The 13716-nt window shown below is 36.3% G+C and overlaps 1 protein-coding gene across 1 annotated transcript in view; it reads right to left on the reverse strand.

The window, feature by feature from the left end:
* Window positions 1–13716, reverse strand: part of Dok6 (docking protein 6) — a 382726-nt gene that overhangs the window by 226829 nt on the left and 142181 nt on the right. The window contains exon 2 of the mRNA XM_027935339.2: window positions 6796–6903. Coding sequence (XP_027791140.1) covers window positions 6796–6903 — 108 coding nt within the window. The remainder of the gene's footprint in view (window positions 1–6795; window positions 6904–13716) is intronic.

Below are 13716 nucleotides of genomic sequence, written 5' to 3' on the forward strand. Positions count from 1 at the left end.
GCTCATATTTATTTCATTAAATTTTCTATAAACTGTTTCCTTTTCATCTGCTTAGAAAATTAAGGAAAATTTATTAGCTGATCTTATGTAAATTACTCCAGTTCGGTTTTCATCTAGGATAAATTTGTTTTGAATATCTGTTGTGACAATTATATACAGCTACATTTTCAACCCTAATGCATTTTTAATAACTTCCTTCGGTAGCTAGTGATTTGAATTTCAAATTTCTTTCTACCAAGAAGTTTAAAAAAGTATATACCATTTTATAACCTTTTCATATAAAATTGATTTATGCAGCAGGATGTTGCTCACAGTAAACATATCAAATGTCTAAGTGAAACCATCAATACTCGTAAGTTTATAATATGTATGTTTTAGACAGGGCATAATACAAATATAAAGTTGATAAAAAAATAACTGTATCCTTAGCTTATTTTTTAGAAATTCCTCACTTAGGTTAGAAACATTTTATTTATTTGATTGATCATTTTAATTTATTGCTATCATACATTAGGGCAGATTTTAGGGAAAATCAAAGTTACTGACTAATTACTCATTTAAAGTACTTAAACACTAATAAACCGAATTTATTGGATTATTTGACAAGGGATTTTAAATTTTTCATGACATCTCTGCTGCTTAAAGGATAAAAACCCAGTTCTTACAGGTTCTCGTATCCTTTGCCTGGTTGCTACATCCACCTGGGTCGGCTCATCTTCCTGACTCCCTCTCCTTGCAGAGTTTGCCAACACTCGATTACCCAAGTGCTTTCCAAATCACCCCACGATGTAACTTGTTATCACAATTTTTCCTCTTTATTTTTATGCACAATGCATTCCCCTGTGTATTTTGCTTAAAACAGAATAATCTTTAATGAAGCAGAGTAATCTTTAAAGAAGCTCCTGACTGCACATCCTTTGTAAAGCCCTAATTTCCAGAGATAGAATTAAGTATTCCCTCATAGTTTTTATTATTCATTGCATTTATTATAGTCAGCTATTTATAAACCCTTTATTTCATCAGATTGTAAAAGCTTAAAACAACAATGACAATAACTGTTAGCATTTATGGACTACGCTACACATTCCTAAATCCTTCAAATGCAGTATCTTATTTTCTGCTCTCAACAATCCTGTGGACAATGACATTTGCTGTCCCTGTTGTGCAAACAAGAGCCTCAGTATTTGTCTTGTCACGAGACCCAGCAATCTCATAAGAATATATATCATGCTAATGGTTGCATTGTATTAGTAGTCTCACAAAAAATTATGTAACCCTCTTAATCATGCTGTGCTCACTATTTACGACTTGGGATTAATAACAGTTTCATAATAAAGAGGGCAGCTCCCTGGGCAACAACAACAGTGATTACTCCTAGGAATAGATACGCCTGCAGGTCACTTATCTCACCCAGCAAAAGCAAATACTCACGTTGAAGGTTTTACTCCAATTTGAATATTGCTTCATGGAAATGCCATTTTGATGCCTTGAGGAACAGACCGCATTTGAGTAATAAAGAATGGCATTAAAGAAAAATAAAGGAATGACAAAAAAGAATTTGAAGTGGTGCACCTGCTAAGGGAAAGAGGACCCAGGGATCAGCATCATTGGGCTGGGTCATGAAGAAGGAGCACAGAGATGTGGCTATAGAAGGCTCAGGTATGAGAACCAGTCAGCGGTGGAAGTACCAGGCAATGTGTGCTAAAATACAGTTAAAGTGTGAGAAGGGGACCTGAGCACACCGTGTTGAAAATCAACCGCAAGATCTCTGACCACTGAGGAACCGTGCTCTAACTAATCTTCCCTATAAAGATTGGTTTAAATTTACCAATTCAGTTCACAGTCAATCTCAGAAAAAAAATGACATAAAATTATTGAAAGGAAACCTAAGTCACTAAGGAAGTGAATTAGCCTTACCAAAGCTATAAAGTCGTAGTAATAAAAACTTTAATCTTCTCAGCGTTGCCACGACAAAGGTAAATTTTAGCTGTCACATCTACTGAGTTTCGTTATTAAAATGCTTTCCACAGCTGCACATTACAGTGGATGAAATTTATTTAGCTACTTATTAACAGATTATTCCCTTAAATATTCTTATTCTCATTGAGTTCTGTTACTGTTTGTACCTTGATTCTCAGGTAACGGGGGAGGGGACATGGATGGTTTTGAAGTGTGACAGTTTTTTTTTTTTTTTTTTAAGTTGTAGGTGGACACAATATATTTATTTTTATTTATTTTTATGTGGTGCTGAGGATGGAATCCAGTGCCTCCCACGTGCTAGGCAAGTGCTCTACTGCTGAGCCACAACCCCAGCTCAGTTGCAGTTTTCTAACATTAATTTTTGTACATCCTACTTGTGTCCACACTCAGATTCTATCCTTTTCTTTTTGTTAAAATGCATGAAGCACCCTTGATTCTTCCAAAGACAAGGCACTATGACAAGACGCAGGAACTTCCTCCTCCTAGAAGAACTTCCTCCTCAACTAGACCATTCCCACTGTGCTTTCTACAGGTGTGCTGTCATACGGTCACGTTTTAAAAACATATCTGCTTCGGGTCTTGGCACAAGACTTCTTGAGAAAGCTCCCTAAGGGCTGGTCTCTTTTTCTCCTCTCATTCTTCAGTAGGTCACTCCATGTAAACTTAGTCCTGATATTTCAGTGAAATAGTTCTGTCAGAGTCACCAGACACTTCTATGTTTTACGTCTAACCATCTCCTTTCTGTTGTCTTCCCAGTCCCTCCATGATGTTAGACACAGATGGTCATCTGGTCATTGTTTTCCATGGGTTCCAATGGTCTACTCTGAGTGTTCTTTCCACTTAGAGTCTTTTTTCAGACTTCTGCCCGGGCTCCATTGCCTTTTCTAATCTTCCAAATACTGTAGTGCTACTTATTTGTTTATTCTTTTCTCTTCCAACTCTTCCAAGGACATTTCATCCAGTGCTGTAGCATATAGTGCTACCAATATGCTCAGGACAACCAAATGAACTGTAGCACTGATATTTTTTCTACTCTTGACCACTTTCAATTACCCAATTGATTATTAGACATTTTAGCCTAACAGACATTTTATGTATAACACATACAAAGTTAAAGCTTGTGATTTTTACCCAGATTTAGCACTTCTAGACTTCCTCATGTCATGAATCACATAATCATTGATGCTCTTGCTCAAGTTCAAACCCATGAATCACCCATGGTTACTACATTTTACTCCATCTAATTCTTAAGTAAATATTGTCAGTTTTTCACACACCATGTCCAAAGATTGTCTTTTTATCTCTAGATCCTATACCAACACTTCATCTAAGCCACCGTCACATCTGTACTGAACTAATTACTGCTTAAGACTTGCTATATATGAAGAACCTCTTTAAGCAGTTACATGCAGAGCTGTAAAATTTCATTTATTAACCATTCCAGCTATATTTAACCTCATTACATGGCAATGGTATCATTTATTCCTTACAATAGACTTCTTTCATAGACACTATCATAATCTTAATTTATCAGAGGACAATGAAGTATGTTGAAGGTTAAATGGCCAACCCAAGTTCACACAGCTGCTACGTACAGAATCTAGATCCCGCATTTATAACGTGCCTGCTGGGCAGTGTGGGGAGATTCCTGACCTTCTTCAATATTCTTTCAGGATTGACCTTTTCCATATTGCTGTGTTGAACAATATCTCACCCACAAAGATTGCATCCATTTAAAATAAGCCAATGAGTGAGTTTCAACAGTTGTATATACCCATTAAAAATACTGTCATAATAAAAATAACATTTTCACCATTCTTTGCAGCCTGTTCCCCATCCACACCTTTACCCTGGTCACCCTCTCAAAGCTAGGCAACCAATGACCTCATTTCTGTTACCAAAGATAAGTGTGAAATCATTACAATATGATCTTTAGAGGCCTGACTTCTTTGACTTGGCACCATAATTCTGATATTTGTCTCACATTCTGCGTACCAGAAGACTTTCTTTTCCATCATTCAGGGGTATCTGTTGATGGATGTACTATAATCCTCCCTCCTGCTCTATTTAGGTTGTTTTTAATCCTGCCTCTTGGAAACAAAGTGAACATTTCTATACTTGCCATTAGGTGGATATGGTTTTCATTTTGAATGGATAAATTTTTAAAAGTAGTAAATTTCTAAAAGTGGCATGGCTGGGTAGATGGATAACATTTTAAACAACATTGGTGCACAGTATTATATTTTGACCACCAATATGAGTGTAGTTGCTCCATGTTTTCACTAACTCTAATTATTCTCAGTCTTTTGGGCCATTCTAATGAATGGGTAGTTTTGGATTTTGGTTTGAATTTTACAGACAACTAATGATGTCATGTGTTGTCTCATGCACTTATTTACTGAGCATTTAGAAAATGTTCATAATTTTTATCCATTTTTAATACTGGATTATTTATGTTCTTCTTATTGCATAGTCAGATTCATATATCCTTGATACACGTCCTTTATCAGATAAATGCTTTAAAAAATGTTTTCTGTTCTATTACTGGCCTTTTAAATTTACAAATTGGGTCTTTTAAAGAGAAAAATATTTTAAATTTTGATGTAGTTCAAATCAGTTTAGCAAGTTTTTTTTTCTTTCTTTTTTTTTTTTGTCTTAAGAAATTGTTTTCTTATACCACAGGGGAAACAATCTTCTCCTATGCTTACTTTTGGGAGTTTTTGCATTTCATTTAGACCAGTGATCTTGTTTTGAGTTTATTTTGTCTATGGTGTAAAGTAAGATCAATGTTTACTTATTTACCTAGGACAGTCAGTTGTTCTAACAGCATTTGTTGAATAAAATTTCTTTCCCCATTGACTTGTCTTTGTATCTTTCTCTCAATTCAACTGATCGTGAAAGCACAGGTTCACTCCTGACCTTCTATTCCCTTTCATTGATCATTTTGCATATCCTATTGCTAATATCTTATTGTGATGATCTCTGTAGTTTCATAGTTTGCCTTGATGTTTTTAAGCATAATAGTTCCAACTTCGCTCTTTATTAAACTTGCTTTGTTTAATCTAGATTATAGAGATTTCCACATAAAATGAGCTTTTAATATCTACAAAAAAAGACTTATGGAATGTTGATTAGAATTATGTGGAATGTATATGATTTTTTTTTTGTACTTGAAAACTGTGTGTACTTTCCTATGTATACTCACTTTTGTGAATTAGATGTGTCCTTTGCACTAGAAATCAAGTTTTTTTTTCAGAAGGGCAATGTCTGACTCTCTTGTATCTCCAAATCACCAACCAGGAGCAGAGGACCTGGCATGGATCAAAGATACATACCTCTTGTGTCCACATTACCAATCCTGATGGTTGGTTAGAATTCTACAGTGTGTCGAGTTTTCAGACAGAAGATGGTTGGGCCCAAACAGTAGATAGTAAAGGAGGAGTGTGGGAGGTGGGGGTGGGAGGACAGGTGCGTTGACTAGCAAGCACACGTTAATGTAATTCATTGATCAGCAGGCAGGGTCTCTGACTAGGATTTCACAAAAAGCATAGTTATGTTCAGTCCCTCAACCTAGCAATGATAAAATAAATATCACACATTTGTATTTCAAATCCTGGAAATTCTTTATTCACAGGTTTAATCTTATTGCCAAAATCATAACCATAATAATCACAATACAATACCAGTAAGACTTTAGAACTCAAACTCTTTTCCTGTAGTTAGAATAAGAATTGTGTTAGCTGTTTTATGCTATCAGAATTCCATAACCCTTAGAGACATGTAATATAATAATTCTAAAATCCATCCATTTGTGAGAAAACCAAATGTCCAGGAGCTAGTAAGTGAATAGGGACTTGAACTTGCATTTTTTTTTTATAGTAAATCTCCATTAATACATAGAATAGCTCATACAGTTACTGAAATTCAAATTCTAAGCTCTCTGATTAGGTTCAGATATAATGTATGTGACTGTTAGCTATTTGTGTAATAGAATTGTTAGTATATTACTATAAATAATCTTCTGTTAATAAAAGGAGAAATTAGAACGTATAACATATAAAATAAAATTCCACACTTTCATGACATCAGCTGGTAAGTTTCTCTAGCTCAGCACCAAAGACAGATTAGAATCTTTACTGAGCTTTCCTGAGCACCTACAATCAGCAATACTGTTTTACAGTTCTGAGTTCTGATCAGGAATCCTCCATATTGCTGCAAAATACTGAACTGTGTTTTGATGTGATCCCCAAAGATAACTTTAGGTAGCATATGAATTATTACTTGGGGTTATATTTTACACTCTTTAATTCTTAGGAAATTGATATTTTACTCCTTGAATTTATGGCACATTTCTACATCTCAGCACTTTCGATGATCATTTCCTTGTTAAGGAGCTGACTAAACACCAAGTGCCATGTACATTAACAATATCATTAGCACTGCTAAAACTTGCCTCAAAATTTTATCTCCTAAATATTGCCCAGTGTTTAAATCAAAGTAACAAATGCTCAATTAACCTGAACAGAGGGAAAATGCCTACTCAGCACCATTGAAAATGATCTGGTTGAGTTATGAGTCATCTCATTTTGCAAAGTAGCAATAAAAATGAGTCTTTCATTTGCAGAGGTACCCCTGGCATTTACAACAGATGATTACAATAAAGAAGAAACATAACTTTTGAGTTTTATCAGAACAGGGGCGTTTTATCTTGACCATGAATCTTTGCCTCTGCAGCTTTCATCTATCAAGGAAATATCGCCATGAGTTGTCAAGGGTGTAGCTATTCTCCCAGGGACTCCCAGGACTCTGACTCACCTTATGAAAGTTTCTGAAATAAGCTGCCTTTTCATCTGGAAATTTTTCTAACCTTCTGGGTCCTTTGCTGGAAGCCTTCTTGAAAACCAGCCAGCATCGTCTGAAAATCTGAAAATAAATAAAAGAATCCCATTATCTCTCCTTTTTATACGCTCTTAGTGGCACCAAGAGGTTTATCTATTCAATTAATCCACTGGGAGTAAATTTTTAAAAGCACACTTACTTTATAGAGTAACTTTGTCTTTGAATGATAAGCATGTTACTAATTAAAATTGCAGCAAATTTTTAAAATAAAATATTTCTTATAAAAGAATTTCTTTGTGTAATGAGGTTGTCAATGTGTTCAGTAGTTTTCAATGTAAATAAATTCCCAGGGTTTCAAGACCATATACAACCTTTATTCCCACTATCCTCAGGACAGATAATTTTCTGTTTTCTATGCTAGTGCAGTAGCAGTTCAATAAGCTTAAGTGAAGCACTTCTGTATGGCTCAATTTTCTACCCCTGGAGGAAAAAAAAAACATTGCATTTAAAAATTAACTTATCTTGTAGGATTTTAGGCTTTTTTTAAACAGATGCCCATATGTTAATTTAGTTAACAGAAAGTAATTTGTTTTTATAATGGGCACATCTGTCTCACTCTTTTATATTTTTTTAATAACTAGAATTTTATTAAGTACTTAGTATGTACAATAAGTTTCAGATTTTATATACACATTTAATCATCAGAACTAGTAGATAAAGTAAGTACTATTAACTTCATTTTAAGATAGAGTTAGAGATAATGCAAGATTGGAAAACACAACTGTATGTCTTTACACTTTGGTTTAAAAAAATGACTAATAATTGCACAAACAGAAACCGTTATTTCTGGAAATTGCCTTTAAGTTATGAACTAATCACTCTTGGAAGTTTCCATCATCTGTCACCGGGTTCTCACCTATCACATGCCCTCCACAGGCCTTTTCGGAGGCAAGGCAGTATAGTCTTTTATTCCAGTAATGAAACAGGTCTGGGAATGCAAACTGGCCACGAATTTTAAATTTCAAAATGTATCCATTGTTTGCTGGAGTGAAATCTCTCCACAGCCACTGGAAATTCGTAAAAGGAAATTTCAGAAACTTAGGTCACTATGTTTATCTTCTCTGTCTTTATTTAAATCGCAAAGTTGTCACAGTACACTTTGCGTTAGAAGAGGATGAATACTGCAATTCTGTTGACTGATTCTGGGGTGCATTGCTTCTTTGCTAACAGACAGCATCTTTCTTGGTAAAAGGCACTTTTAGTGCAGTTGATAGAGACTTCTCATTGTAAAGCAGAATAAGCAGAATAACAGCACGTGAACTTGACGGCTCTTGCTGTCTTTCTTAGACCTGGGAGCCTGGAGGTGCATGTCCAGGACCACCCAGAGGTTCCTGCATGGGAGCACGTCTGTCCATCTCTGCTTAAGATCCAATGGATGTGCCTTCCCTCTCGCGTGCTTTCCCTCTGTGTACATGGAAATGATGTGCCTTCCCTCTCGAGTGCTTTCCCTCTGTGTACTTTGAAACTCTGGGTGTTCTTCCCACACTTATGCTCAGCACATGCTACATCTTTGGGTCCCTTAGTGATGCCCACTCCCTAAGTAAAACAATAGCAAAGAATATATCAATGTGATTGGGCTATGATCTTAGTATGTGGTTTTTTAGCTTCAATGGATTCAATTCTATATCGATTTTTATTTGGTGTTGGAGAATTCTGACTTTAAATTTAAAAACATATTTATGTTTTAAATAGTAACATTTAGAAAATGTGAACTTAGAAGAAACAGCTTGGCATAGTGGAAAATCCTTAAAATTTTGGGATCAGACAGGCTTGGATTTACATCCTGGCTAGCTGAGCAGGCTCAGATTACTCAGTGTCCAGCTAACAAAGGAGAGCTCCCCAAGAGAAGCAGGGAGGATGTGGCAAGGGGGACCCATGTTCTGTGCACGGAAGGTTGCCACGAGGATCTGCTCATTTTGCTTACAGAGCAGGTGCAATTTTCTGCTCATGACAAAACTCTACCTAGTGAACGCCTTTTTCCTAATGAGGCAAAAGCCTAACAAATATTCAGAGCCAGAATATTCAGATGCAAGTGTTCTCCATCCAGAAAAATTAGAGGATCACATGAAAGTTTTAAAAGATAAACAGAAATTATAGTAATGATCTTCCAGACATGAACAGTGCAACTGTAAAGACGGGACTTGGAATTCCAAGTCAACTCAGCCCCATGTGAGAGCCACAGTGGGCAAGTCACTGATCTCTCTAAGCAGGTGTCCCTACATTAGTTTGGGGAAAACAATGTCTATATTATATGATTATTGTGAAGTGAAAAAGAAATTAAGCATATTAAGTTAATCCCACAGTGCACACAGAGTCACCAATAAACATAAGTGTTACAAACAGACAGGATGCTCTAAGCAGCTGGCTTTTCATAGTATCCAAAACCGTCTACACACCCTGCATGTGTCTGCACATATTACACATGGCAGTATGTTTACATATATGATATGGTAAAAATGGACTTGTACCAAATATACTTTTAAAGTTTTCAAAGATTCCATGAGTTATGGGAACTATGATATACATGATATGAGTAGAAAAAACTCTTTAAATTATTCCATTCAATACAAATATTAATTCCTGCTAATATCTTAGGATACTTCAGGTATTGTTAATTAATATAGCTATTCATATTTACATATACCAATACAGAGTAAAACAAAATGCAATTCCTTCCAAAAATGACTCTCTGCACAATATACCATGAAGTAACATACAGAGAGCAAGTCTTTTCACTCACTCTAATACAATTTGAAGCCTTGTTGTAGAGCTGAGGGTTTTATGTTATAATGTCCAAGAACAGAGAAAAACTCAGTTTCACTGTAAGTTCTGTTATTCTTTAAAGGCCTTGCCCCACAGAAGTTATTTTAACATCTCCAAGACTTAACTTCCTCATCTATAAACTAAGATCAAACTCCATCATGACTCTTTTAGGGTTAATAAGAGATAGATAGCCTGCAGAAAGCGTCTAGCATATGCTTGGAAAGGAGTCTACAGTCTGATCTGAAACTCTTGGGTTTTGGGTGCTGAACTGAACTATGTCCCCCCAAATTCACCTACTGAAGCCCTAACTCCTGGTGAGATAGTCTTTGGAGATGGGCCTTTGGGGGATAATCTGGGTTAGATGGAATCACGAGGGGTGGGCCTTCATGGTGGAAGCAGAGTTCTCTTGAGAAGACCCCAGGGCGTTTGCTTCCTCTCTCTCCCTGCTCGCTCACAGAGAGGCCCCGTGTGCACTCAGTGAGAAGGCAGTTGTCCCTAAGCCAGGAAGAGGCCATCACAGAACCCAATCACACTGGCACCCAGATCTCAGCCTTGCATACTGCCTCAAGTCACCTGATGTAGGGCACTTTGCTGTGGTAGCTGAGCTGATTAAGGGGGGGGGGAAAGCATATATATATATATATATATATATATATATATATATATATATATGCAATATGTCTGTATCTATCAGCAATATCTGTATCTATATAAACAAAGGTGATATACCCTTTTTCCCTTCACTGCTCATAGCTCATGTCAAATGAAGCCTTTGATACTCCCAGAAATGCACACAGAGCTACCTAGTGACTACAGTGCCGCATCTGGTATTACCATAGTTAGTTTCTATTTTGGAGTGAGCTAAACATGAGCCAGAAAACACAAGCATTCCTGATTTGAGAAGACTGACTTTATTTATTTATCTGTTTATTCTTTCAGTATGGGGATTTAACCCAGGATTGATTTACCACTGAGCCACATACCCAGCCCTTTTTATTTTGAGACAGGGTCTTAGTAAGTTGCTAAAGGCTTTGCTAAGTTGCTGAGGCTGGCCTTGAACTTGTGATCCTCCTATCTCAGCCTCTCCAGCCACTGGGATTACAAGTATGTGCCACTGCCCCTGGCTAAGATGGACTTTTTTTTTTCATTTATTTTCCATATTTTTATTGGTGCATTATAATTATGCATCATGGTGGGATTTGTTGGTAAATGCTTATGCTTGCACACAATATAACAATACAATTTGACCAATATCATTCCCCTGAATTTAGCCTTTTCCACTCCTCCTCCCTCCTTTTGGTCCCTTTCCTTTACGCTACCCATCTCCCTCTGATTTTCATGAGATCCACCCCTACCCCCCACCCAACACCACCTTTATTTTTGTTTTTACTCTCCAGTTTCTACACATGAGAGAAAAGCCTTAGCTTTTTGATTTTGGCTTATTTTGGTTAACACAATGTTCTCAACTTTCATCCATTTTCCTGCAAATGCAAAATTTCATTCTCCTATATGGCTGAATAAAACTCAACTGTACATATACCATTTTCTTTATCCATTGATCCATTGGTAGACACCCAATTTGGTTCCATGGTGTGGCTACTGTGAATTGTGGTGCTACAAACATGGGTATGCATGTATTGCTATTGTATGCTGACTTGAATTATATAGGATAAATACTAAGGAGCAGCATAGCTGGATCACATGGTGCATCCATTCCTAGCCTTTTGAGGAAGATTCACACTGATTTCCATAGTGGTTGTACTAACTTACAGTCCCATCAATAGTGTGAAATACCATACAGAGAAGAAATCAAAGCCAAATTCTAGTGATGAACAATTCTCATTTGAAGACTAGCTGAGCAAATCTAAGCAAATGAGAAATAGGACCAAATTAAATGTTAGAAATAAGTCAAAATGGCTGGAATTATTAACCATCTTTCTATAATAATGATGAATGTAAATGGTCTCACTCTATAATTAAAAGACATAGGCAGGCTGGCAGGCAGAATGGATTTTTTTTTTTTTAAAAGACTGAAACCTATGTTGTTTGCAAGGGACTAACATTATAGACAAAGAGCCATTGGTTGAAAGTGAAAGGATCGAAATTGGCCACCTTGTAAATGAAGACTGAAAACAGTCAGAAGTAGCTACTCTTATATTTGACAAAGCAGACTTCAAGTCAAAACGAATCAAAAATCTCTAAAAAGGCCATTTCGTAATGGTAAAGGGAACAATCCAACAAAAAATATAACACTAGTAAAGATTTATGTCCCAAATTTTGGTTTACCTGATAAAACATAAAAGAGATACTACCTGAATTAAAGACTCAAATGGACCCCAGGGTTTAAAAATATTCAACATCATTATCAAGTAGAATAATGGAAATAAAAACTATACCAAATCTTCATCCCACTCCAGTTAGAATGGTAGCCATCAAGTACACAAACAATAATAAATACTGGAGAGGAAGTAGAGAAAAAAGAAAAGTTTTACACTAAGACGGACTTTAAAGGACTTATCATAATAAACTGTGTACCAGATTGAGGTCCTTAAGTTATTCTTTTTATTTTTTATTTTCCTGGAATAACTTTAGGTTTATAAACAGTTTCAAAAATGATGTAGCAAATGTCTCCATACTTTACCCAGCTTCTGCTAAGTACACAAGGTATATTGTTCAAAACTAAGACATGAACATAAACATGGGTGAAATTCCAAGGTAGTTGGTAAAACTACTAAAGTAAACTGCAAATTCTGTCCAGATTTCTCCAGCTTTTAATTGTGCTGTTCAGGGACCCAATCCACAATTCCTAGATGACTTCACTTGTCCTATGTCCTTGGTGTCCTGTGACCTGGAACAGTTTCTTAGTATCTTTTTGTTTTACATGACCTTGACCATTTTGAAGGCTGTTAGTCAGGTATTTTGTGTAAGGTTTTTAAATTTCCATTTGTCTCAAATTATTTTTGATATTTCAAAGTCTAAAGACAGTCTCACAGTAAAGTGATTAAAACATGAACATAATTTATTGGGAAAATAAAATTAATTTATCATGGCTGTGTTCTAGTTCTATTTCATTTGATCTCTAATTGAATTTTAAAGCTTAAAATAGGAAAAGAATCACTTAATTGCAGATTTCAAAATATTTTCAAAATATTTTGCTTTTAAAGAAGAGAAAGGTAACCAAAAGGGCCTTGGTATGGAGAATTTTCAAGTGTCATTTTGTGTTATTGTGAAGTCAAATTAAATATGAGTCAGGGCATTTAACGCCACCTCTACAAGAGGAGTATAAAATGAGAAGAAGCATGAGGAAATCACCCCTTTGTCCTTTTTTATCAAACTAGTTTTTATTGGTGTGCTATGATCTGCTTCAGGCCCTAGAACTGGCATCTTCTGTGAGTGTGTTGGAGGCATTCCAGAGATGAGCAGCAAAATAACTGCTTGAGCCCTGAAAATCACTCCCAGGAAGGAAAAAAAAATTATAAAGGAGTAGGTTTTATTTTGCTTGTAAAAGATAAATATAAAATCTTTGGGTGCATGAAAGAGAACCTTGTGAATAAAATTAGGTACCTAATTTTTATTAGCATCCCATTGAAAATAGGACAGAAATGAATGACCTTCCCGAGCAGTGTGGTGAAGAAGACAGGCTGTTCACTTCATGGCTCCACAAGGGTTTCTGAAGTTGCAAAGTCCATTGGCTGATTAGCAGCAGAACTTATTTCTTGCAAGAGGATTCTCTTTCCCTAGTGTCTGTCCCTTAGCAGATGATGTCCCTGAATGCTCCATCTTGATTTCTGGATGGTGCATAAACTCTATTTCAGGGTATTAGCTAATTTCACCTTGTCATTCAGACTCCTCTTCTAAACATGCCAATCATCTCACCAAACTAATTTCTGGGTGCACCTCAGATTCTCCTCATGGAACACTCCACGTTTCTGCCAGGACTCCAGAAGTCCCAGGGACCTGCAGTTGTACACACCCTGCACACACCGGCTGGCTGTAGTTAAACCCCTCTTCATCCCCTTCCATCTGAGGAAAACCCTTCTACCACAGGGCAATCTCTTTCCTTAGTGCCTTTTC

Source organism: Marmota flaviventris, chromosome 16, assembly GCF_047511675.1.
Source record: "Marmota flaviventris isolate mMarFla1 chromosome 16, mMarFla1.hap1, whole genome shotgun sequence".
In the NCBI taxonomy this organism is placed as follows: domain Eukaryota; kingdom Metazoa; phylum Chordata; class Mammalia; order Rodentia; family Sciuridae; genus Marmota; species Marmota flaviventris.